Below are 27771 nucleotides of genomic sequence, written 5' to 3'. Positions count from 1 at the left end.
GGCATAGAGTAATTCATCTTTAATAGTAGGTCATTAAATTATATAGATTTAAACTTTTAAGAGCTTGAATCCAACAATTTTTTATACCAGATATATCGCCCTTCAGGAGACTATTTCCAAATGCTGATTTAGATTTTCTAGTTTTGTCACTACAGAATGTGGAGTTGATTATTGATTGACTATTGATTAAATATATATTGTATAGTCAAGTTGGTCCACATCATTGTTGCCAACAGAGGCCTACTGTGATATTTTGGATTATTTTACACAATTTTACTTTAAAATTCCTTACCTTAAATCTATTCGTGAAGGAAGTGTTGTATTTCTGTGTGATGTCCTTTCTCTCTTAAGTGTAGACTAAAGTCTACAAAAGTTAATGAGTAACCTTATGTCGGACGCATATAATCAAGTATGTGCAAATCTGGAATTTAATTACCCATGAGCTGTGCAGAAATAATCTGTGAATATAATTATACATGTATCGTGATTTGACTGAACAAAGTCATTAGGTTCAAGAGTGGTCCTGGACCCCTGAAGGACTTTCAGAGTAGAAAATTGGAGAACATGATGAACAATTCTGCCCATCTGCTCAATGGGGTGCTATCTTGGATCTTCATTCAGTGGCTCGGTACATTATGGTGTGCTAAAACGTCATTTCTGACTACAATGGCACCTGCCAGGTAGCTCACACTTAACCCAGCTACAAAAGCACATCCTTCTTAATAAATATACATTTTCTTACATATCTATTTATTAATTTGCACCACTTTGTTGTAGGCCTATATTGTCTCACATTTTGTCTATCTCATTTTCGTTTGTAATATGTAGGCCTACTACAAATATTATGATTTGACATTAAATATCCAGCAGGGAGCGTTCTTTTCCTTTTTGTCCTCAAACCTACCAAGTTAATAAGGTATGTGCCATTTGCCTCACGTTTGTACGTCGCTTTAGATAAAATAAATAAAAAATCTAAATATATCCCAAATTCTCCACACACACACACCCTTTTGGCAAAGAGAGGTCACGTGTTAAATTGACGGTTGCGGCCCTCTTTAACTCAGCTGGGAATGATATGATCCTGAATCGTGTAGTGGCAGTTGCATGGTGCTAATAATGTATAACTATTTATGTATGACTAGTAGGACTAAGGGATTACAGATTTAATAGGAACAAAGCATATATCGATTCCGTCTACGGCGTCTCCTGTCCATGATTAAGCTACACGTACGTAGGTCCATCGTGCCCTGTACTTTGCTAAACGGTTATGAAAGATATATGGATGGAATACATGCATTTTCTTCAGCCACAGGAAGAAAAAAATACATTATCCGTAAAACACTAAAAATACTAATCGCAGTCGACCTAAAACGCCGTAATTTTTTTTTTTGTACTTAGAGAATATATAGGGATCATGATAAATACCAACTGCAAGTGATAATAATTTGTTGCAATATGTTTTCTGCCTTAAATGTTAAAGTTATTGTAAGTTTTTGAGAAGTATAAATTATTTTTTTATAATATAGCACGGTCACAAAACGTAAAAGAAATCACATAAAGGAGCAGTTTAAGCATTCGTGAGCTGTCAACGTTAAACTGGGGGTAAAAAAATGGGTTTGTTTACTTGGTTGTTTGTTGTACTGGAAGTAATTAAACGCTGCCTTACTGGAATATGACGCATAACAATTTTCAAATTAGCAATGGCCATCGAATACACATATCGTTAACGGTAAAATATAGTGAATAATGATGTCAAACCATTGTCTTCTCTTTGCAACTGAGTATATAGGCCTACATGAGTTTTGTCTCGGAGGTTTGCACGAGGTAAAAGCCCGTATAACATAAAACTCAAAAGATTTCTAAACATAAAAAATTACCTCACTTGACCCTGTAATTTACAGGTGAACCAGTTTACGGTGGCTAAAATAAATGTAAAACGAGTGAAATTATATGTATTGTTCCTAATGCAGAACTTTTTTGCATAAAAAAAAATCCCACCATATTCAACCTAATTCATACCGTGGTATTTACAGGAAACCATGTGCTAATATTTGTTACATATATTGTTATATATATATATAATAGTTGTTTATGGCTTTCGTGGAAGAAAAACAATTTTCTTTAAAAAAATAAACAATATTAATGGAAGAACAATCTATAAATCACGCCTTGAGCACGATCGCGTTAGACCCGCCTCGTATTTTACACTGATGCGATCTTACACGCACCATGAGCTCCAGGCTGTGAGCGCCGCTGGAGCGCGCGTCCGTTTGCAGTCAGCGCTCGCGCGAGCGAAACGCCGCTGCACGCGAACTGGCAGCTTACAAGAAAGACAAGCTAATCTCGCCTGTAGAGCGGGGTCACGAAGCCGTGCATGGCAGTTACAGCCTGGATGTCGTGCGATCCAGTAAATACGTATGCATTAGATATCGGAGAGCTGGTGTCGGTATTGACGAGAGAAGGGCTGTTTAGTCCGGCTCTGCACGTTTGAATTCAGTGAAACGCTGCAGGTGAACTTATTTGTACTTTTTTTTCTTCTTCACGCGCGTGGCATTTAAAACGATTCTCCCAACTATGTCACGTTTTTAAATTATATTTTGAAGGAAAAGTTATGGATGAATATTTGAGAAGAGTGTAGCGTTTTCGCGAGTCCTTTTCTTAAAGAAACTGTGACTAAAGACTATTCTGCCTCGGCTTTAGTGGAGGAGGTTTGGGGAGGTGACCGCCTCAAGTTCCGTATAAAAAATGTAAGGAAGACGTAAAAACAAAAGAATTGTCATCGGACTCCTAAATATTTTAAGGTAGGTTAATGTGCTTTTAAACCTTGTGCTTACATTCGAGTTGTTTATGGCTTTCATGGAAGAAAAACAGTTTCTGTAATAAATATGTAAACAGTTTTAGTGGATGAATAATACAGATGAATATAGATGAATCTATAAATCAGTTTTCGCAATATAAAGCGATGTTTCGTGTAAATGCCAGGGTATTAATTAGGTTAAATATGGTGGGGATTATTTAAATGCGTTGTTAAAGTCCCGCAATACCAACAGTACATAGCATATCACTCGTCTTGTTTACACATTTTTAACCACTGCAAACTGGTTCACCTGTATGTGTTCGTCTGAAGTGTAAGTTGCAGGGTCGAGTTAATTTTTCAGAATCTGAAATCTTTTCAGTCTTTTTTTACGGAGCTTTACCTTGTGTAAACCTCAAAGTCAAAACTTATGTATGTACTCAGTTGTAAAGAGATGAGAATAGTTGGAAACTTTGAAACTATTAAGTTATTGACGGACTACAAGCTTAATTCTTATATATTATGTTAACGTGGAACGCTTTTTTGCAGTAGATGGGGAAAATCTCTTGTATTTGGAAGCGTTTCCCTCAGTACACCGTAGATACGGGCAAGTTTAAAGGAAGATGTTGATATGAGGCATATGATTTTCAAAGAAAATAAAAAGACAAAACAGTGTATAAAAGCTGCAAAATTAATAAATAAGGCATTTTAAAACTTAAATCGTTCCAGTTAGAGGGAACACACAAAAATAAGGATGCAAAAAGAAATTTTGCGCATACAGAATTATTGTATGCACAGGAAATACTTATATCGGAAATCATAGTAGCTAAGAAATTAAAATCTTATTATTCAAAAGCTGAATTTCTTCTGAGAAAATCAAGACTGAAATGACTGTGATTCCAAATGGTCCAGTACTTAGAATGCGGAACCTCTGTGTTCTGGGTCTGTAAAATAAATGTGTCTCATATGTCGATGACATAAGACCCTTAATAGTATCCAGTGCTCCTAGATCAGAAGTAGAGGAGATAAGTAAGTACCATCCAAACCAGATAAGAGACTGCAGCAAGATGGAGCTAACACTTGTAGTACATGCCAAGGGCCAAAGCAGATAACCAACTACTCTGCGTACCATTATCTATGGAGTTTCCAGTGGAAATAAACTATATACTTTTGAATGAGTTGTAAAAGAGAGTAACCTTCAGAATGCTGGACGCAAATGTGATTTTGTCCCAGCAAATAGTGCGTCATTGAAGTGGAGACCTCAGTGTAACTGGTACAGTCATTCCAGTGGATGCGAGTAGGTTAATCTGCATGGATGGCTGGCATGCCGAGTCTTGCCATGAAGTGTTTTGTCACACGCATGTTTCAAATTATGAGCTCACCTCATCAGCTACTATTGTAACATAAACAACACCATTGAGTGGAGAGCAAAGTGGGGGGGGGGCACACAATACCAGTAGATGTCATGTAACAGACACCTGTTCGCAAAGAAAAGAAATTATGCTGCTGGTTTCGGGTTAGGTTTGACTGGACGATTCTGAGGTGTGTGCACTGGTATGCATTTGAGGGTGATGCAGAGAAGACACAATAATATTGGAATGACAGACAGGGAATTGCATCCAGCCGACTTGGACAGTTCAGATCCAGAACATAAAAGAAATTACATAAAGGAGTAATTTCCAAGGACCAAGATTTTGTTCAGATCCAGAGATTAAAAGACCAAGATTTTGTTGAGTACTCTGTGACTGTTACTCTTTATACTCAGCTGGTTAGCTGAAACAAAGTCTTGGTCTGGATTTTTACTTTCTGGACTCAAACTATCCACCTCTGGCATCCACGTGCAAAGGTATAAAAGACCAGAAGGAAGGCCATAGTTCCAAATGTGCAGTTACCACTGGATCATTCCATTTAAATATGGCAAATTTCCAAATAGTTTTGGCATCATCATTTTTGAAGAAGCTCAGACTCATCCATCCATCCATTTTCCAAACCGCTTATCCTATTGGGTCGCGGGGGGTCCAGAGCCTATCCCGGAAGCAATGGGCACGAGGCAGGGAACAACCCAGGATGGGGGGCCAGCCCATCGCAGGGCACACTCACTCTCACATGCACACCTGCAGGCAATTTTGCAACTCCAATTAGCCTCAGCATGTTTTTGGACTGTGGGGGGAAACCGGAGAACCCGGAGGAAACCCCACGACGACATGGGGAGAACACGCAAACTCCACACACATGTAACCCAGGCGGAGACTCGAACCTGGGTCTCAGAGGTGTGAGGCAACAGTGCTAACCACTGCACCACCAATTTCTTTAAGAAATTTAAGAAAATTAAGTAGACAGAAAAGACACTTCGGTACAGATTCCAAGTGATCCCTCAAACCCAGATGTTCCATAGCTTTGATCCCATCAGAAGTGTCATTCAGGCCAGGCAGATTTCACTTTTCCAGCTATACCATGAAAAAGAACTCATTGCACTCCCCAGTGAGCTATAGCAGAGTCATATAGCTGCAATAATAAGAAAGTTACAGTTCATATGAAAACATTCTCAAAAATTAAAATTATCAAAAAACCATTTCTGAGCTCTGGAAGTATAATTCACATGCTAGATTTCATGCAAATGAAAAATGTTGATGCACAGGCCATTTTGTTGAATTAACCTGGAAAGACCCTGTCACACCTGACCTCATAACGAGCAGCTCAGTACAGGAGTCGAGTCTCACCTGACTGAAAGTGGACAGAGGCCTTGTAGTCTGCTTCCCATTTATCTTGTCTTAATTTAAGTTTGCTTCACAATGAGACATTTGAATGAGAATAAGATTCTGTTGTTTTGCTCTTGGACACCCTAACTTCTCTTAAAATCACAGAGTGAGAGTTTAGGGACACTTCCTGAAAATTGTCTGCATGGAACAGTACGTTATGCATGTTTCTGGTAGCCTAATTAAAGACTTTTTTATCTGTATTTACTAATTGAAAAATATGAATAATATATAAAGTATTAAAATATTAAAGTAAAAATAGATCTTGTATGGGATACTGTGTCCGTATGTGAAATTGTGATTCGGAATCGGATTGGAACCGAAAAAATGTGGATCGGCCCATCCCCAAGAACAGCAACCTTATTTGTTTTGCGCGTTATTCTTGTTTTACGCGTTTTTGAGGCATTTTGAGTTCAATATTTTCAGAGTATACGGAAGTGGTGAATGCTTAAAATGTCCCGCAATTTTTCTCCCATTTGCAAAAGCGTCACTTACACTTCGTTGCGATAGCAGCCCCTCAAGCTGCAGCAAGTGCGCGGAACAGCCCCAGCCAGCGACTCCCAAATCATGAATTGCATTTTTCACACTATTCGCGTTCTCTTGCACAATTACGCGTGCTTTGTTTTGTGGGATTTTCCACTAAACGCTACTCCCATCTGTCAAAACTTTGTTTTTACAAAGATTGCAAATCGCTGTGCTACTAGTTGCTGTTAAACACGTAAAATACTTCCAGATCGTCACCCTATTATCTGATGTTCTTATGCTCCTCCTACTGCGAAGGGAATGTGCATGGCGTCACAGAAGGCGGAAGTCACGGCGCTCACACCTAGTGAGTGGTGAGAAGCAGTATTAGCATTTAGCCTGAATGGCGCAAAAACATCTAAAATCTATTTAACTTTACAAATAGCTCAGATTTCCTGTTAAATATATCTTTTTAGTGGCTGCCAAAACCTAAATAAGTAAGTATTGGACGTGAATTGGTCACGTATGGCCGATACCCGATCCGTTAAATAGGCCTGGATCGGCGCCGTTACTGATCCGAATATCGGATCTGTGCATCGCTAGTTGTTGTTGATTCTGGTAAGCCTGACCCTAACTTGTAGTACCAAACCATCAGGGAGACTTTAGAAGAAATTTAGAGAAATTAGAAATGCAACCAGGATCCCCCCAGTTCAGGTATGCACAGGAGAAGTGCTCTCTGACTGGAAAATCATATAATGAAGTGGTTCTCAAACTCGGACCTCGGCACCCACTGCCCTGCTTGTTTTCCAGCTATCCCTGCCCCACACACAAATCCCAGCTGTCTTTCAGCTACTGATTGACTGAACACACCTGATCCAGGTAATCAGCAGTAGGTAGGACAGGGATACCTGGAAAACAAGCAGGGCAGTGGGTACCAAGGACCGAGTTTCAGAGCCACTGATATAATAGAACACCCAATAACACAAATCAATTTCAAAGCAAAGGATCTGGTTATAAGTAAATCAATGATGAATTCTTATGAAAGGCAAAAGTTTTGTATGTATCTTGACAGCTTGTAAAATACTAAATCATTAAAAAAGCATTAAATGTTCCCTGAGATGACCATTATAATTTACTGACAGCCAATGTACATATAATAACAGAGATATAATATAATTTTTTTTTCTTAGATGTTTCTGTTGCTGCATTTTGTTGTTAAACATTTTCTGTGGCAGACCAATAAAAAGCGAGTGTTTAATGGATGTGGATTAGTTTCTTAGCATCTGGTTCAATCTGTGCCGTGTGGATATTGTGTGTCATTTTAACCCCAGCTAGCTGTTTGTTTTAGATCCCATCTCGTACGGTGGGGCCTCCCTGAACTCATGTCGGCGCTTCGCGGCGCATCATGTGAACGTGCAGATGGCAGCTGTGCACCCCACATCCCGAGGGGACACGGTGCTCCTTCTCTGCAGCTGTCAGGGTGTATTAATAGGTGCTGCATTCTGCTGCTATGGTCTGGACTCTTTCGCAACCCCTGGCATGGTCTGGAACTCCCAGCTCCTGAGCTTTTTTGGGCAGGCACAGTGGGTGTACCAAGATAATGTGTACAGGGGTTCAGATAGGGTTGCGTGGGGGGCATCGCTGCTTTGAGAACACGCAACGCTGACCTCGCTTAAAGCCTAAATCAGATTGTCATGAAAAAGCATTGCTACAAATTAGTCCAACATGATGTGCAATTTTTCTGTCGAAACACCACGATAGTCAGCTGCATTGAGATTAGCTCTGCATGCGTTAATCAAAAGACATTCAAATTCCGCTGTATGGAAATATTTTGGTTTCCATAAAGACTATATTGAGCAAAAGTAAATAATTTGTCAGCACTGCTTTGTGTCTGTACAACTCACAGGAACACCAATGACTTAAATGACATTTTACTTTATACATTTCTCAGTATTTATTACAATAAAATTCCCATCATGATATCTGAAATGTTTCCAGTGTTGTGCAGCCCTACTACATATTTCTTGCATTTTTTTTCTTCTTTGAGTTTACCCAGTACTAATCAGCATCTTCTCTTTTGGATAAAGAGAATTGAGTGGGTATTGACTGAAAACACTATGAAAGTTTAAAAAAAGAAATCTGTGATTCATTGTTTCCCCTTTCCTTAGACACGACCCCCCACTTCAACCCCTGTCAGACCACTCACTGGACACTCAGCTGGGATTAAATTACACAATTAAATGAGCCATTTATAGCTAAGCTCTTTTGAATGTACGTTATCCTTGTCTCTTGATTAATGATTGTGAGACTTGGAGGTTTACATCAACAGTCACAGAGGCAATTTGTGGTTTTGTTTTGCCTAGTCGAGGGGGTTATTTTTCTGTAACAGTTCATCTGTCAAGTTCCATCGTCCGTACATGACGTTCGAATATTTTAGAAGAGTTGACTTTCTCAGATCCAAGTGACATATGCGTAAATCACCCTTAAGTAAAGGAAATAGGACTGGTCCAGGTGCTGCTAGTGAGTGGTCTGCATAGTATATGTTTAATGATTTGGTTTCTCTGCGTGAGAGTGAGAGACAGATGGAGGGTGCTATTGTGGAAAAATTCACTCTGCAGTACTGCTACTAGATGCCGGATGGCCAAGTTCAACTCCTGTATTTGAACCAGCGCCTGTGTAATACACAGATTACAGAAGAGACGTAGATGTGTTTATTTAGGTAAGACTTTCACTGGTGCTGCTAGGTATAGAACATGATTTTCCATATGGCCCTGTAGTAACTGAACAGAATTTGTTTCATTTCTGTAAAGCGATTTTGTTGTGAACATGTGTTTATTAGTTTTTCCTGAAAGCGTGCCAGCAATGCTGTCTTTGTGACAGCAAAGCACCGGGTCCTTGAATCTTGTGCTTTTGTGCCGGGGCAACAATGGCTTATTTTTAACAGTCGCTTGCTGGGAATGTGGAAGCGCAGGCGGAGAGTGGAAACCGCCCCTTCCTCTTTCAGCAGGGTCTTGGTGCTCCTCGGAAAAACAAGGACCCTCATGGCAGCCTCTGGCTCCATAGGCTAGAGAATCTGGGGTGTAATAAAACAATGAGTGCAGCTGACAAGATGACAAAAATGCATCGGTACTTCTGACCATTTTCTTTCTATTTTTAACTAGGTATTAAAATGAGAAGTTTTAACAAGATGACAAAGTATGTTTTGTACCTTCAGTACTGTTTTGTTATTATTTTTCAAACCTGCCAATACATTTTCAGATTTGTGACGTTCAGATTTGAAGACTGATTTTCCTCAGTTTCATGCCTAATCTTTTCTATTAATGCGTCACATCTTTAGTGGCTCTTTCTTGATGAATTGGATCAGTGTACAATACATTTTACAAAAAATTTTACTTTAAGGTTCCCTGAATTCATGGAAGTACATTAGGAAAGACTTCATAATCATCTGGGCTTGTGATTTTAAGCAGTGATTGGATTCCATAAAAAATATTTACACTGGCTAGCAAAAAAGATTACATATGGTTTTGGGGCTGATCCACTGCCACCACAGACACTTATCGTGTTAGTGCAATAACTCAAAGTATTTGATGGGTCCTTTTCAATTTTGGCAGAGGCGTTCAATGGGTAATGATGTAACTGATTCAAATTTTGAAAGAAATCCAGATGAATGGAATCAAAGGGAAGGGTGACTGCATACAGCACTTGACCTTATGTGTCTTTCAAGGCATATCGCACCAAAATTGAGCAGCTTCGCTGTAGGTGCTTTCCCACCGAAGTTCAAGAACCAGGTTTTGAGTTTTTGGCCCATGTTGACTAGGAGTTTTTGTGGTTCCAGGCCCCTTTCATATTTGCTTTCCTACTGTACAACAGAGACTGTGACCTTTGTGCTAAATAAGCATGGGACACACGAAAAAAATATGTAGGTTAAACTTCACTCGTAATTTCCTCAGTGATGACACTACACTAACACCCCACAACGATGGAGAATAAACAAGTTAATTTGTTAGTTATTGGGGGGTCAATCACACGAACTGAGAATATGGGACAGCTGGTGTCCTGTATCCAGGACAATCTCATACTGGTGGCAACTCTGCCTAGACGAGGTTTGCAACGTGTTAAATCTGGCCAGAAGATTAAAGTAATTTCCGCTGAATAAAAACAATGTAATGGTGTAGGTACAATGTTGGCGGAGTACGTATTAGATTTGGGAGGGGGGGTGGGTGATGTTGCTGTTCCAACAGTATCTAGTTAACAAAGACCTAATGGAGTCTTTAATACTTCTTTTTGTGTTATGTAGGCATAAATGTATCCTCAATTTATGATGCATTTATATGGACCTCCTGCTACTGCTGTACCAACCGGGGAGACTCCAGTTTGAAAACCCCTGAAATATAGCCAGTTATTCCTGTCCATATTTTTGAGTTTCACTTTCATGTTTCATTTTTGTTTAATCAAGCAGATTTATCTTTCCTCATAGTTGCATGGTGCCACTGGGAAGGCATACACATCAGTCTTCCATATAGGAAGTGGACTCAAAGTCCAATCTGCTCTGCGTTTACCTTCCATCCCACTGGGAGATGCTCTCGTACAGTGGTTCTTTTGGAAAATTCTATTGATACCTTTTTTGGACAGCAATCCAATTTTTACCATGCCAGCCCATTTGCAACATTTTATATTATTATACATACAAATATATTTATTTATATTTGTATTAGTTTAAATTAACGCTACAATGAAGCACACAGTGCACTCTGCTATTTCTGCCAGTCATTGCCTATCACACAGATCTGGTTGGATGTACCAGTGACTTTTAAATGAAGCATTTTTAACTTCTTGGATTGGTTGAGTGTGCACTAGTTTTGCGCTAAGCATTTGCAGACCGAAGACACGTTTATATAGGTTAATTCGAAGATTGGAGCAGGAAAATCTGATCATGGATCAGCATAGGAGCTTGCTGGTTTTAAAATGGTTACATTTCCAACTCTGCCTCGCAACCCTTTAAGAACTCATTTGGGTTGTGATCCATGGGATGACAATCACTGCTCTAATACTCCAGAAAATAAATAAACAAAATCAGTCAGAGTTTCTTCAGTATTGGGCACCTGTTGATGCAGTTTACCTTTAATGCAAAGGCAAGGTGATGATGGGACAAAATCTACCTTTAGAGTTTTGTATAGTACTGCCACACTTTTTATCCTTCTGAAAGATAGTACTGTAGTCTACTTACCTGGGTTTTACTGGTGAAGACAGTCATAGTAATAATTTATGTGAAATATTTTAAGAAGTCTTTGTATTTAATACTCATCATTTCATTTATAACAAGGCAATTTCAATTTCTTATCCACTTACTCTGTATTTTATGATTTAAAAGAAACATTTTTTTATATATTTTTTTCTCCATCTCCTTGCTTCCACTTCAAAGGAAGAGACTGTTCTTCATCTCAAAAAAATAGTAAACTGGGTTTTCTAAATCATGTCATACTTTATTAACTGAAGCAGTCAGCAGTTTCTCATCCACCCTCTGCAAGGCAGGATATAGGAAGAACGTGAGAAAAGCTGACATGAGCCCAGTTGATCACCCCAGAGAGCAACTGCAGGATGCTGCCAGATCGTCTCACAGGGCTTACAGACCAGGGAACACCATGGATGGCCTTTGTCTGTCAGGGCAGCTCACTCTGAAGCTGGGCTTGTCATGGGGCAGGGATCCACAGGCTCTCACGCTCATGAGAGGAGGAAATAGGAAGTACTCTGTGGCATTTTACTACTATGGCTCAGTTAATGTACTACTGTTGCCTCTATAACTGTGGCAGGCATTAGAGCACCAAAATATCTAAAGTTAAGGTTATGTTGTGTTTTGCATTGTTTATTGTGATTAACAGTAGTAAATCTATGTATATTGCTGTCAGGAGGGAGCACGTCACCCACACACAAAAATCAGCAGTTTGTTTACCTATAAAAAAAGCTTTCTGAAAATTGTCCTACAGTGGCCACTGATAATCTGGACAATTTATGGTCTGTTCACATGAATGGAAACTTTGAGATAAAGTTCATTCTTGAGATACTAGATTATTTTGTATACATTTAAAATGTATTCCACTGTTAGCAAGTAACTTTACAACAATCACATCACAGCTGATATTGTGAAAACTGATATTTCTAAAATGTAGGCGTCAGAGTTGCGCGTTGAGCGGGTAAGCGGACGGGCAGGCAAACGGGCAGAAAGCAGGCAAGGAGGCGAAAATCGGGGAAAACTGGGGATTTATTACGGGGAAGGTTAGGGAAACAGCGAGGAAACATCAACTGACGCTAACTAACATCAATGACGGACAAAAAACTGGGGCAAGACGTGGACTAAAATAGACAAGATTGGGTGACAATAATCAGACACAGCTGGGCAAGATTGGGGAAACAAACGTGGATAATCAGGGGGCGTGGCACACACGAGGATAATCAGGGGGCGTGGCACACACGAGGATAATCAGGGGGCGTGGCACACACGAGGATAATCAGGGGGCGTGGCACACACGAGGATAATCAGGGGGCATGGCACACACGAGGATAATCAGGGGGCGTGGCACACACGAGGATCGGATGAGCCGGGCATGACAGTAGGTCATCATTTAAAAAAAATTTGAAATTTGTATGGTGAGGTTTGGTCAAAGTGCTCTGTAAACCGGTTAATGAAGCCTTCCTACACCACTGAATGTTTATGCTGGGTTATTATTACTATTTTTCTCATGTCCAGAAATCTTTTGTCACTCTGTAGATACTCCTTGCATGTTCCACTGGCCACCTACAGGTGTGTCTTGGGGAATGAAAATGGCTGAACACTCTTCTTTACCAGAGAGCTGTTGTCAGAAATTGATCCCCAAGCCTCATATGATGTAACTTAGGGGTGTTAATCGTTGCCAGTTCGCTTCAATTGTAGGTATTGAGGTATCAATTTGATGCTTAGGATTTACTGCATTTTTTATCACAATTCTATTTCATGAATCGATTATTTTGATTAAGCTAAATTCAAATCACAAATATCACCATGTTAACTTAATTACACATTTTTAATGGTATACAAAGAAAGTAGAATCTCAACATAAATCTTTATTGTTTGAAGTACTGAACTGTACAGAAAAAAATAAAACACATTAAAGTGGTACATAATTGGGGGGTTGCCAGTGGTGAAACTTGGCAAGCGTGCTGACATAGATTACTGGAATGGCCTTACATACGCTATATAGACACCTGGCTATTACATGTACGGGAAATTTTATGACATCCCATTCTGAATCCATAGGCATCAATATGGAGTTGGTCCCCCCTTTGCAGCTATGAGAGACAGGCTACGGCTTTCACATAGGCTTCACAACAGGCTTTCCACAAGATGTTGGAGTGCATCTGTGGGATTTTTTGCCCATTCATCCAGAAGGGTATTTGTGAATTCAGGCACTGATGTTGGATGTGATGGTCTGGTTCTCCATTCTAGCTCATCCCAAAGGTGTTTAATGGGGTCGACGTCAGGACTCTGTATGGGCCGGTGAAGTTCTTCCACACCAAACTCACCCAACCATGTCTTTATGGACCTCACATTGAGCACTGGGGCACAGTCATGCTGGAACAGAAAAGGGCCTTCCCCAAACCGTTCCCACAAAGTTGGAAGCATAGTATTGTCCAAAATGTTTTGGTATGCTGAAGCATTGAGTTCCCTTCACTAGAACTAACTAAGATTGTAATTTTTTCCCTCTAATAAATATGATATAATAAGGACTTGGAGACCTTGTAAAAAATCTAGGGGTAAAATCAGGCCTTTTGTAAAACATCTAGGGGTAATTATGGACATTGATTTTAAACTTGATAAACATGTAAACTCTGTGGTCAAGAAGAACTTTTCCCAATTAAGGCTCTTGACAAAGGTCAAGCCCTTTCTGAACTTTGATGACTTTGAAAGGGTCACACGTGTTTATTTCCTCTTGTTTCGATTATTTAAATTGTCTTTATGCTGGAATCAGTCAGGCCTCTATCTCTTACCTACAATCGGTCAAAAATGCAGCAGCACAGCTGCTAACAGGAAAGCAAAAGCCGAATCACATTTCCCTGACACTTGCTGCACTGCACTGGTTACCGGTGGGAAATATGAAAGTTGAAAATATCTATAATAATAAAGAGTAGCAAATATGCTGCCAAAAGTCATGAAGACAAGTATCTACCTCATTGTGCCTCATTCTACCTTTTTTTTCTTTTTTTACTTTTTGTGACCATGACAAATTAAAACAAAGGTAATTGTCTGCTTTCTTCCATATTACATATGATTAACATTCTAAATACATTTTTACATGTTCGGCAGTGGGCTAACATTTCGTTTGCTATGGAAAGTTTAGGCTCAACCTCACACACAGGATGACCCTACCCAAGAGATGATGTTTGTTACCCTGTTGTCTGTGTTCTGGTGCTTGTGTGTGCGTGCAACAGAGTCCCTCCTCCATGAAATGCAAAGAGGCAAGTGAGCAAACCCAGAATTAAAGCTCCTTAAAGAGTCACAGACGGGCTCCCTCCTGGCTCTGTGACACTCTGCTGACCTCTGGGCAAATAACTGTAAGCTATAATACCCAATATAGACTAAACAGTTCAACACCAGTATGAAAATGGGCAAAATCCTGACAGAGGTACAAAATGGATCAAAAACATAAAATGAGTTACAAATGTACCCAAAATAAACAAATATTGTAGAACTCATCTACTGATAAAGTCTTTCAAGTTCATGGTGTAGTTACATGTTGTGCCAACTGGAGATGAGTCGGCATTGTCAAATATTCAAGAATGCATATGAAATAAAACTTAAAACATATTAATGAGCTATGTTAAATATTTATCAGCAGTATAATTTGTTGCGATTTATCTGCTCTGCAATTAAGTTTTGGTATAGTTCTGAAGTTTACCTTGCACTCTCAGAGCCAATCATCATCATAAAATCATTTTGTGTCCTCACTCCGTGTGGTAAGTTTGTGAGAAATTCAAAAATGAGTGAGGCCACCAAGAACCGATCATGAGAAGACATTAGTCTTTCACTCTATGGAAATATTTTGGATTCCACAAAGAAAGTATTGTGCAGAAATCTAGTAATTTGTTGGCTTTGTGTCTGTTTGGAAAAATTTGTAGCAAAGTGGTTTTCGCCTTGGAAATCTCCCACACATGCCATTTTTGCCCAGTCTCTTTCTTATTTTTGAATCATGAACAAAGACATTAACTGAGGCAAGTGAGGCCTGCAGATCTTGAAATGTTCTTCTGGGGTCTTTTGTGACTTCTGGATGAGTTGTCGGTGCCCTCTTGGAGTGATTCTGGTAGGCCGGCCACCCCGGGGAAGGTTCACCGCTGTTCCAAGTTTTCTCCATCTGTGGATAATGGCTTTCATCGTGGTTTGCTGGAGTCCCAAGCCTTAGACACGGCTTTGTAACTCTTTCCAGACTGATAGATGTCAATGACTTTGTTTCTCATCTGTCCCTTTGTTTCTTTAAATGGTGGCACAATGTGTTGCTTTTTGAGATCTTTTAGCCTATTTCACTTTGTCAGACAGGTTCTATTTCAGAAATTTCTTGATTAACCAGGTCTGGCAGTAATCAGGCCTAGGTGTGACTCAGCTTTCCAATAATTGTGGTTGATCACAGTTAATTCATGATTTACCAATGGGGCGGGTAAGACTTATTGGCAGTTATCGCAAACGCTTGATTGCAGTTCTTGCTGCCAAGGGTGGCACAACCAGTTATTAGATTTAATTAGATTACTTTTGAATAAAGTTTATTAAGTTGAAAAGTTGAATAAAATTAAATTAAAGTAATTAAAGAATTAAAGTTGATTAAGTCTGAATAGCTTTTTTCCCTTAACATCATCATTTTGCATTTTGTATTTACTCAGGGTATCTTTGCCTCTTTTTAAAATTTGTTTGATGATCTGAAACATGTAAGGGTGATAAATATACATAACAATAACAGATCGATATTGTATAATATCAGTACTAATGTCTTTTAAAGACAAAAAGACAGCTATACAGTAATATAAAACCGGAGTGTTTTACATTCAGCATTATATCCAAGTTCTAAGTACTATCCAAATGCTATCTGCAGCTTTTGTTGAAGCAAGACTTAACCTGGAATGCCTTAATGCAGCGGTCAAATGCTGAGTGTAAGTAGAGCCAGTTTCTCTGCAAATGGCCTGTGACCAAAACCCAGCTGGCTCCAACACCACAAGCTTGTCATCAGCATATTTTCAGATTTGCAGTACTGTTCTATTTTGTGTCTAAATAACTGAGCAGTGCTGATGCCCTGCCAATAATATGATGAAAATGGCCATGCAGCTTATACATGCATCTATGTACACTGTGTTCAGGTCCATTAATAATGAGATATTGACTATTAATAATACACACTATTTATAATCTGTGAACTTTGGCCATTAATGTATTCATCTGGAACTGCTTGGACCAATTTAAAAAAGAAACCAAAGGTATTTTGCACCCATCTTTGGAAGCTGCATTTTCTTTCACCATGGTGGATTCCCCCAAAGAAAGGCATAGCCTAGAAGTGTATGTGCTGTGCAGCACTGCGAAGTCGCTGCGTGTCTGTGTGTGTCTTGGCCGGATCCCCCATGTCTACAGGATCAGGTGATGTCTGGGCTTGGAGTGTGAATTCTTACCAAGCCATCGGTGTCTCTTCCGCCACGCTCCTCTTATCTGCAGTGTACCGCATCCTCCCCCACCCTAATGAAATCGTGCCTTTTTCCCATGCTTTCCATCAGCCTCCAGTGAACCTCCCTCTTCCCAAGTCCACACATGGTCACCCCCACCGGCTCCCCTATTCAGGGCTGGAGCTGTTTGTGCTTCTGCCTTATTCTCAAATGGAGACAAGAAACAAGAAAAACACTCAGGGGAGTGAGTTACGCATATGCTAATTACCCACCAGACAGGAACACCGCTTTATAAACGCACATGTGCCCCCACATCTCCGGAGTGGGACCAAAGTAGGGTAAAGGCCTCAAGTGGCGCGCTGAAATCACTCCCCCAACCCCTGAAAGTCATTTTGGTCTACGGTCAGCCTCGTGCCCTCTGGATTCATGGGGGAATGCAGAACTGCATCCTAATCTTCAGCACATGTCACACGTGCAATCCATGCAAGAGGCACGAAGCACGCATGGCACGTTTCGTTATGAAAAACTGTCGAGAGGCAGCAAAAAGTGCACAAAAGCTGCCCAGTTGGATTCTTCCGTATCCCCCCCATGAGTGCAGGGAGTCACTTCCCGTTTTCTCTTCCCGTAGTCGATTCATGCCCTGACCCTCCCACTGGAGCCATGCGGAGGGGACAGCTTCTATCAATGCTACTGTTTGTGCTGGCTGCTGAGGTAAGGAGCAAGCCCCGGCCTGTTTCCTGTTTGGGATGGTTCCAAGCAGGTCGGTCACCTCCTTGCCTGTGGACTCCCATAGGACGGCCGCTGCGATGAGCTGAGCACAGAGGAGTCATTTGTGGTGCCAACCGGCTTGGAGCTGAAGGTTTCTCGAGGACAGATCCTGTCAGCGCAGTTCGAGTGCTACCTGAAGATCATCACTGACCCTCCTAATGCCAAGAATGGTGAATGGCATCGCATTTAAATTTAATTTTCACCTATATAATGAATACTTCTAAGAAAACATATAGTATCCTTAGGGGAGGTTTTGAAATAGCTAAGCTGGCACAGACATTATAGTTTTACTCCAACATGAAGATAATTTAGATATCTTTTTCTTTGCCTGTCTATGGGTTTTTCATAGTACTCTGTGTTTGTGTGTGTGTGTGTGGTTTGTTTTGGTGTGAATGTGTAAAAGCAAAAATAGAGAGGTAGGAAACGATGGCACGTTAAATAAGACACTGTGTGAGGCTGCTTTGTGCAGTATTTCCTGACTGGTCGTGTGCTCTACATCCAGACTTCCTCGCATTGTTTATAGGGAATATTTGCAAGGGGCAGCAGAGAAAGCCACTGGGACCCAAACAAGGACCGTAAATTCCCAGTAATCTCCCAAGGCCACATTTTCCATCCTGAAGTTTTATATATAGCGCTCCATTGGTCTCTTGAGTTTGTCTCGTTTTATACAGTTCTCCTATAAATGCACACGTGTGTAGTGGTGACTCTGAGGCTAGAGATCTGGATAACTGGAAGGTTGCTGATTCAAATCCCATGAATGCCCAGAGTCATTCTACTGCATTGGGCCCTTGAGCAAGGCACTTAACCTGCAATTGCTTCATCCTGGGTATGACGTTAATCTACATCCAGCCCTATAAGGTGCTCCTCCAACTTACAGGGAAAAACTTAGGGGTTGGCCCATTTGGACTAGTGTGGTGCTGAGGTATCACATGCCACATGGCTGCTCTCAGGATCTCATCCCTGAAGTGATCTGTCATGTGGTGGGTGTGGCAACACGCTTTAATCAATGCATGCTCCTCCTTACCTTACCTATAAATGCAGCAATAAGGCACAGAGTGAGCCTAGTAAAAAAACATTTTGTTTGTATGATCCAGGAGACTTTGCAGCCATTGGAGTTGTATTTATAATGGCAGACTGATGTCCCTGACAGTCCAAGAGCAGTGACAGAGTAACTGTGTCTGTGTCCGCTGTATGTCTGCACTGTGCCTCAGGTATGTGTCTCTGCTACAGGTCCCTACTGCAACCGCACATGGGACGGCTGGCTGTGCTGGGGCGACTCCCCCCCAGGAACGGCAATGCAGTTTTGTCCTGAGTACTTCCAGGACTTCGATCCCTCTGGTGAGATCCCACCTTCATGGATGCATGTGTTCCATAAGCTTCTGTTCCTCCATTCATCTTCCAGATACTTAGCTACTTGTGTTGAGTGGGTCTGGATCCAGTCCCAGTCGACTCAGGATACATCGTGGCAGGGTGCTAGTCCATCATAGCGGCCACACAGCTGGCACTATAGAAGTGTCAATTAGGCTGATAGAGTGTCTTTGGACCGCTCGGAGAAACTGCCGTGGCACAGAGAAGACACATACAGAAGAAACACAAGACCAGAAGAAACACAAGACATGACCTTGGCAGTGTGAGCCCACAGTACTAACCAGTGAACCACTGTGCTTGTTTAACCACCTACTCGGACAAGAATGTGCCGTGTGATAGCGACTATCCCCAAAATATGAGCTGAATTGGACACAGTGTGTATTCAGGGGATAATCTCCACCGTTTTTGTTTCAGAAAAGGTGACAAAAGTGTGCAACCCCGACGGCCAGTGGTTCCGTCACCCAGAAAGTGATCGCATTTGGTCGAACTACACCCAGTGCACTGCTTACATCCAAGAGAAACTCAAGGTACTTGAGCAAAACCCACTTGCAGAGAGATTTGTAAATAACGGCCACATATTGTTCTCAAGCCTCAAATTTAATTGCATGCTGTTAGACCTATGTTGTAGAAAACACTCCAGACGTGCAGAAGTCTGATGCCTGCTGTGACTGTGTTTCCGTTGTCTCCAGTTTGCTTTCAGCTTGTACTACCTGGCCATTGTGGGCCATGGCCTTTCAGTGGTGTCCTTGCTGATTTCTCTTGGTATCTTCTCCTGCTTCAAGTAAGCGCCCCCTAATGTGCAGTGAGTGTAGTGCAGGGGCTTCTCTTTGGTTTCCCCTAGTGACCAGTAGATGTATTTTGATAGTGGTAGGAGGTCTCCTGCCTTGGCTTACAATCTATCTGTGGTTGTGGTGCTCGCTCAGGAGTCTCAGCTGCCAGAGGATCTCACTCCACAAGAACATGTTCCTCTCCTTTATCCTGAACTCCATCTGCACAGTCATCTGGCTCTCCGCTGTGGCCAACAACCAGCAGCTGGTGGAACGAAACCCTGTAAGTCTCCTCGAGAGACATCGAACAGTTGTGAGAGCTTATGGCACCAAGGGACAAATGCTACGCCCTCAGGCATATGAGTAAATAATGGTTGCCTCACCTTTATACGTTGGTGAGGAAATTCTGGCCCATAAGCAAAATATTTTCAGAAAGGGCCCTCCTGTTGTTCCATCATCAGGAATAGGCTCAGCCCGTCACAGGAATGTATGTAAGTACAAAATGGGATTCTGTGTAAGACGCTGTCTATAAACCCATGTGGTCTCTATGTGTTGATTTCAGATAGGCTGCAAACTGTTGTCTGTCCTGAACCTGTACATCTGTGGAACAAACTACTTTTGGATGCTGTGTGAGGGTATCTACCTGCACACCCTTATCATCGTGGCCGTGTTTGTTGGGGAGCAGCAGTTGGGCTGGTACTACGTCCTGGGATGGGGTGAGTATGCTGGCTCAGAATCTACCCAAAACCCCCACCCAAAAACACTTAATCAGGTTCCAGTTAGGATGAAGAATTGGTCTTCTGTTTAGAACTGAGATATTCAAATCACAGTCCTCAATGACCAAGCTCTGCTGATTTTCCAGTCTTCCTTTTTCTGTGAGTCAGGTGTGAAGCCTCTGGCCAATCAGAATCAGTAATTATTAAACTAATTACCTGTGAAAACTGAAAACCAGGCCTGGATTTGTAATTGAGGTCCAGATTTCAAGAGCCCTGGTTTAGAAGCTTGATTTTGCAACTTCAAGGAAACTTCTGAAACACATTTCAAAACAGCATAAAATTAGGTTTTAAGGCTTGCCAAGCTATTATCCTTATTATTCAATGGAATTACCTTCACCAGCAAGTTTATACCATTTATCATCATTATTATTGTGTTTATAAGTTTTGTAGTTTTGGATAGTGGAATATTTTTTTACCTTGCTTAATCTCCTGAAGAGGAGAAGAATAAAGTTTGAAAATGGAGTTCTCTCGGCCCATGTACATGTAGCCATTTTGATTTATTTGGCCAATTTTTTTTACCTTTTTATAGGTCATGTTGACAAGCTGAACAGACACACTGACACAGAGCAATGCTAATGAGAGTAACCTCACGAGGAGAACGGCTCATTCTGTGAGCTGCACGTTGAAGGCGGTTTGCTGAAAACCGTGTGTTCTGAATTACGAATGTTTACATGAAGTACGCCCTTAAATAGAAAGGCAGCTTTGAGGATGCTGAACGAGGTCACGTGAGCTGCTAATGTTAATGCTAACACACACCCCCTCCTGACTTGGATTCTTCCAGGCTTTCCCATCATCCCCACTGTCACACACGCTGTGGCTCGGTGGCTCTTCTACAATGACAAGTAAGGAACCGGCCTGGACAGCATCGCTTAATGCGTCAGCACACCTCTGAGGCCGTACGCGGCATTCCGCACCACTGCACACTTCTCACTGCACTCTTTAGAGCACCCTGTAGTTTCCATGGCGTGGCATCAAAGCTGTTCTGCAGTTTTGCATCCAAACATGGTGCTGTCTGTCTTTTCAGCATAAAAGCGCACAGCAGTAGACTACTGGCTATGTGAGCCAGTACATTTTCTAGATCGGTTAGTGTCTAGACCAGTGTTTCCCAATCCGGTCCTTAAGGGACCCACAGTCGGACCACGTTTTTGCTCCCTCCCAGCTTCCCAAAATCGTGGACTGTCAGTGAGTCCCCAAGGATTGGATTAGGAAGCATTGGTTTAGGCACATTCAGAGAGGGGCTGCTGGACTCCTCTGTGTCCTTGAATGTATTCTCTGGGAATGGAAACATCCGTGATAAGTATATTTAGGGATGTGTAATACATGAAAGCAAATAGTCCTCCCTCAGCACTTAAGAAAAAGAAGCGTTTCCTGTACATGCCGACAAACAGTGCGTGTTTTCAATATTCCCCCCAGCTGTTGGATCAGCTCAGACACCCACCTAGTGTACATCATCCATGGGCCCATTCACGCCGCCCTGCTGGTGAGTGCACGAACTGCGTAAAACATTCTTCCTTTCTTTAAATGGACTGAAAATAAGAAAACATTGAACATGTGGTGCAAGATAATTGCAAGCAGCTGAAATTCATGTTCACAAATACACAAATACCTTACTAATTTAGTCATTGTTGTCTTTTCAGCTGTGCATATACATACTGAGAATTAAATTTCCATGCAAGTGTTTTTTCCCCAGGGAATAATCAAGAAGGCCAAGCTTGCTCATTCCCCTGCTTTCCCCCCTTTCCACTTCTGTTCTCCGATCCATCCACCCTCCAGGTGAACCTGTTCTTCCTGCTAAATATCGTGCGGGTCCTTATTACCAAACTGAAGGTTACCCACAGTGCCGAGTCCAACGTTTACATGAAGGCAGTGCGAGCCACCCTCATTCTGGTGCCACTGCTTGGCGTGCAGTTTGTCCTGGTACCCTGGAGACCTAAGGGCCGTCTGGCTCTGGCCATCTACGACTTCATCATGCATATCTTCATGCATTTCCAGGTGTGTCAGCCCCATCCGGCCGCCCTGAGGCCTTGCGTTATGGTGACGCAGTGCAGCTGCATTATGAATTTGGCTCAGAAACCGCAACAATTCACTTTCTTGCACTGGAGTGTTTGTTGGCCTCAGGCCGCGCAGGCAGACTTGAGCTGTGTATGTGTGTTGTGATGTTGATGGAGTTCCTGTTAGAACCTGCTGCTGGAGAGGTGTGGGAAGGCATCTGCTACCAAGTCCAATGCATATCCAAAGCGCTCCATTATTGTACATGTAATGAGCAGCAGGTTCTTCCCAGATGCTCTTAATGACTGCATACGTCTCAAAGCTGGTGACAGAACAAAGACACGGCCCTCTAGCCCAGTGTTTCCCGACCCAGTCCTCAGGGACCCACAGAAGGTCTGCATTTTCATTCCTTCCCATCTCCTTGCCAGACAGGCCACAAAAACCTGCACTGTGGGTCCACAAGGACCAGATACTGAAAACTGCCCCCCATCCACGCATTTTTGTTGTCTTTTAAACCAAGGTGCATTACGTAGGTAGGGCAGCTCCACAATAGCAACATAAATAAATGTATTCACTTCTTCTGCTTATGTGTTCTGAGTGTCATGCATCTAAGTGCATTATCCATCCATCCATCTATCCACCCACCTGCCCATCTTTCAACTGCATTTCCTAGGTCATGAGGGCCTAAATATGTTCTGCTGTATAAATTAGATTTATTAATATTACATCCCAAGACCTGGGTATGCTGGAAGATATTACTAGTAATTCAATCATGTAACTCAGTTACAGTAAGACTGAAGAAGAATGTCATAGAAATACATATAATCCCACACAGCAGGAATATACATGTAAACATGTTCAATATTTTAATATTCAATATTTGACATTTTTAAAGTGATTTGTGTATATTTGTTCAATCATTCAATAAATCCCTGTTTAGCTTACACAGTTGGACTGGTTATGCATGTAATGTCATTTCTCTGTGAATATGTTATGAATGTGTGCCCCAATCATTTAATTCTTTTTATATGCATCTCTTCACAGGGCTTCTTGGTGGCAGTCATATTCTGTTTTTGTAATGGAGAGGTTAGTACTGCTGCAATACAACGTGGAAAGAGCAAAGCATTCTGGGTCATTACCGGGCTCACCCCAGAGTACGGCTCAGACTTACTTCACTTGTATAAGTGAAGTGGTTGTTTTTCAGTGGTTAAAAAAATCCCCTTTTAATGAAAGAATTATTTACTAATGGATGTGTCTTGAAGCATTTGGACGTATTCTGAACTTTTCACTGGTGCAGTGGGGTGATTCTTTGACAGCATGGCCATGTGCTGGATGAGTGTAATTTCTACCCCCTCCTGATATCTGGCAGTGCCTAATGTTATGTTTCTCCCTCAGGAATGTATTTTGTGAGCCAGTGTGGTGTGTAGTGAGCTCTATGATGTTCTTAATGACAGAACAGAAAGAGTAATTGGCAGGTTTCAAAGCCTATCCAATGGGGGCGGGCCAGTCTTTTCATCCACCAATCAAGGGGCTTATATAGAAAGGGAGGAGGAGCCATGACATATGCCTGTTAAGCAACTGTTCTAAGAATCTGAGCAGTGATGAAGCACACAGAGGGGCCGTGACCCAGGAAGGCCTGGGTCGAGTGAGTGCTCTCTAGTTCAGTCATACCCTCCCTCTGCTCAGAACCCTGTCTTGTTCTCACCAGGTGCAGGCGGTGTTGAAACGGCACTGGAGGCGGTTTAAGGTCCAGTGCAGAGGACGCCTGATGGGAGTTGACTGGCACTCCAGCTACCATACCAACTCCTCCATTACTGAGATGAGCCGCGCCAGCATTAGCCTAAAACCCAGTGGGCCAGAGACGCAAGTGAACGGGCTGAGCAACGGCAGCCACTGCTCCAGCGGCGACCAGGAGGGCCCCGGGCAGGAGGGCTTGGAGACGTCTGTCATCTGAGCAAACAGCCACCATCCCCGACCCACCACTGCCAGTCCCAGCAGCATCACCCCCCCCCACAACAAGATGGTGACAATGACACTGTCAAATGCTAAATCACATTAGGCTCTGTCCACAGGAGGTGGGTGCAAACATTTAGCAGCACACACTGAAATGGGATGATGAGCCAGGCCACGCTCGCAGGCACAGCAGTTTGTCCATTCATCGCTGTGCTCTTCGGAGTTCAGTGATACAGACGCTCGCACCCTCGCCCCGCCTCTGTAGAGATGCTCCCTGTAGAGTCTCTGTGCTCCCTGGGGCGTCGTTCTGACAGGAAGCTGCGCGTGACCAGAACCTTAGACTGACTGCAGTAACAGCCAACTTCCTGAATCCCAGAAAAGCCCCCATTTTGGGGGGGTGCAGTGTAACCTGGCTTTTTGTACCTGAACTGTTTGACACCCAATTTGCTACTCCTGCATATATTATTCATTTGAATTTTTTTTTATATATATAATTGATGTTCCATGACGACAGAACCGATAGGGTAACTGGCAGGTTTCAAAGCCTATCCAATGGGGGTGGACCAGTCTCTTCATCTACCAATCAGGGGGCTTATATATCAAGGGAGGAGGAGGCATGACATACGCTGGTGGACAAAATTGGGGAAACACTTCCAATTTTTAGAGATTGCAGAACTTTATTGAACTGTTGCTCCAGTTACTTATTTTAATCATCCAGTGAATATTTGTAACATTCTTTGTCTATAAACATTACTGTCAATATTTGTGTAATAATTTTTAAGGCGTAATGCCAAGAATGCTAGAATTTTGGCCACTAGCTTATTCTTGTCTAACCACTGTCCTATGAATCTGAGTGAGCAGTGATGAAGCGGATAGAGGGGAAGAGCTAGGAAGGCCTGGCATTGGTTGTTATGCACAGACCGTGCGAATGTGAAAGTTTTCACTGTGGTCTGAAATTACTGCCGGTGAAGAGGATGGCTGCCTTGACAGCCAGCATCTGAGCTGTATGACTGGCTGGCACCAGTGTCCAGCCTGGGCCTGACTTTTCCCAAAAAGAAAGAGCCATGCATTGAACATAGCTGAAAGGCAGCAATCAGTGTCCTAAGAGGAGCACACAACCCAAAGTGTCTGAGAGTACGCAACAAAATTGACTCTGCAGAAACTGGCCATTTGCAGGAAGAGCCAGAGCAATTTGTGTTGGAGAAGCAGCATAGATAAAGTGAGTAGGACCCATGTATGTGTGCCGAGTTATAAAATAAGCCCTTGTAGGGCAGGTGGATAAATAATAATTAATTACTGCCTAGACAAATCATCAGCAATAGGAGAACATCAATCTAATATTCCAGAATGTTACACCAAGACATTCCAGTTGATAATGACTTTAATTGCATTTAAACATTATATGCACTCTTGATTCAAACTCATATAACTGTAAAATGGTATGACATATATACTTTTTCACCTTAATGATGTACTGCAGAAAAGAGAGGATTTTTAAATAAAAGAGTTCAAGCCTGAAAAGCTTTTAGAAGTGACTTTCCTTTGTAGTAATTACTCATTAAGGAAGACATGGGGGGGGGGGGGGGCGCATATTACTCTCACAGCTTCAATACCATTAAAGGGCAAACGGACATTTCAGTCAGTTTTATTCAAGGATTCAGGGCTACAATCAGAAGCGATTTAGGGAACTTCTCAAGATAGAAAGGACAGTAAAGACTCCCACAGAAACCAAAGCAGAAGCAGTGTTTTTACAGTAAAGCACAACAAATAAATATCGGCCCTGGAAATCAATACATTGTGTAGAATAACCTACAGACATACAGTACTGTGCAGAAGACTTAGTCTGAACCCCACGTCATCATTCCCTGTGTGTAAATGACAAGAGCCGCACTCCTAGTCACAGAAACAATATGTGTCCTTTGTCTAGTCATAGTCAGCAAGCAGATATACATTAGCACATTGACAATGCATACCTTCCTAGTGTACGTGAAGATGTAAAGCTGTGATCTTCCATCTCCTGGTGCCCATCACTACTTTATACAAGTACCAGTGGAGCTGGGAGGAAGCAAAAACGTGGGCTGCCTGTGGGTCCTGGTGGAGTGGATTGGGTAACACTGGCGTATAAGAAAGGCAGGTAAACTGATGATGAAAGGCACCCCACACACTTAAGGTAAAGAATAATTAGTTTCCTATTTCTTTTGTCCTACAATATATTAAAGGAATTAAAGTACACACAGATGCCCAGTAGCTTCCCAAACAAGCAACATTAAAACACCTGTTTACATTATACTAAATTTGGCCAACACTTGCAAAATTCACGTAGGTCAAATACCAATACCTAAACTCAAGTCTAAAGTAAACTTGTGTATGTGGAACTATCTCTTTTATTTGGGGGTTTGAGTATAAACTGATCAAAAGATACAATAAGTGAAGAGGCAGGTCGCGAGCACTCTTCAGGGAAGCATAAAAACAGTGGGTGGAGCTGTACTCTGAATGACCTATACGTGACCTTGGTGTTATCTTCGATTCTGCTCTCACCTTTGAAGATCATATAAATTTTCTATCTGAGGTCACTTTTTTTCACCTGTACAACATTCCACGCCTTCGTGCTGCACTCAGGAGCAAGGTTGTTGAAATGCTTTTCATGCTTTTATTACATCTCATCTAGATTATTGTAAAGCCCTGTTCATTGGTCACCCAGCTAAATCCATGGCTTGTCTCCATTATATTCAAAACTCTGCAGTCCATGTCCTGACTACACTAAACGCTTAACACACATCACCTCTATACTCCATGACCTTCACTGGCTTTCTCTTCTTTATCGCATTCAATATGAAATTCTTCTTTTTACATGTAAAGCACTCCATGGCTATACTCCTCACTTGGCTATACACAAATCTTAGAGAATTACTTCAGTTCCATTCTCTCATATGCAGTCTTAGATCATCGTTTTCTGGTCTCTTGTCTGTCAAGAGATTTTTGCTTTCCACTATGGGTGCTTGGGAATTTAGGGTCGTAGCCCCCAAGCTGTGGAATTCCCTCCCCCAGAGCCTTTGTAAAACTACATCTCTTGCCATATTCAAAACTCCACTGAAGTCCCTTCTCTTTTCTCTCTGCTTCCTGCCGTTTTCTGATCATTGGATTTCATCTTTTCCATTCTGTTACTACGGGTTCAGTTAGCCTGCTGTCTTTCTCATATTATTTATAGTTAGCACTATGTCTTATCTCTTCTATATTTTATTTGTAATTGTTACCTTAGACTAGAGACATATTTTATTGATTATTATCATACAGTATATTTAGCTTGGTAACAACATGTTTGCTTAACTGGCATGAAATTAATAATTATTAGCGTGATAAATCAGTAATATTAGGGTTTTTCTTTACCAATATGCATTTAATTGCAGACCTAATCATGTTACATGTAATCTTAATTTTCATATACTGACAGGAACAGTAGCTATGAA

The 27771-nt window shown here is 41.7% G+C and overlaps 1 protein-coding gene across 3 annotated transcripts; it reads left to right on the top strand.

Annotated features, from left to right (window-relative positions):
- The first annotated feature begins 1102 nt into the window (after positions 1–1102).
- Positions 1103–25825, top strand: calcrl2 (calcitonin receptor-like 2). 3 transcript variants are annotated; one of them, XM_049016958.1, is made up of 14 exons: positions 2225–2510; positions 2701–2801; positions 17312–17394; positions 17477–17621; positions 18682–18789; positions 19234–19346; positions 19509–19600; positions 19743–19869; positions 20149–20302; positions 21144–21204; positions 21776–21842; positions 22136–22354; positions 23396–23437; positions 24060–25825. In XM_049016958.1, the coding sequence occupies exons 3-14, from the start codon at positions 17344–17346 to the stop codon at positions 24303–24305; spliced, it is 1425 nt and encodes a 474-aa protein (XP_048872915.1). In that variant the 5' UTR covers positions 2225–2510; positions 2701–2801; positions 17312–17343; the 3' UTR covers positions 24306–25825. The 3 variants fall into 3 exon arrangements, with proteins under 3 accessions (XP_048872916.1, XP_048872915.1, XP_048872914.1); XM_049016959.1 differs by lacking the exons at positions 2225–2510; positions 2701–2801 and adding an exon at positions 1103–1227; XM_049016957.1 differs by having other exon boundaries at positions 2225–2801.
- Positions 25826–27771: the final 1946 nt, after the last annotated feature.

This window comes from Brienomyrus brachyistius, chromosome 6 (genome assembly GCF_023856365.1).
Source record: "Brienomyrus brachyistius isolate T26 chromosome 6, BBRACH_0.4, whole genome shotgun sequence".
NCBI lineage: Eukaryota > Metazoa > Chordata > Actinopteri > Osteoglossiformes > Mormyridae > Brienomyrus > Brienomyrus brachyistius.
Note: the sequence above shows the minus strand (reverse complement) of the source record. Positions and strands in the feature narration are given on the sequence as shown.

Bases quoted from the DNA above. Each gene is read 5' to 3' on its own strand.
- calcrl2 (XM_049016959.1), top strand. From the start codon at position 17,344: ATGCGGAGGGGACAGCTTCTATCAATGCTACTGTTTGTGCTGGCTGCT. The intron at 19,347-19,508 runs GTACTTGAGCAA...CGTTGTCTCCAG, and splicing joins ACATCCAAGAGAAACTCAAG to TTTGCTTTCAGCTTGTACTA. The intron at 19,601-19,742 runs GTAAGCGCCCCC...GTGCTCGCTCAG, and splicing joins GGTATCTTCTCCTGCTTCAA to GAGTCTCAGCTGCCAGAGGA.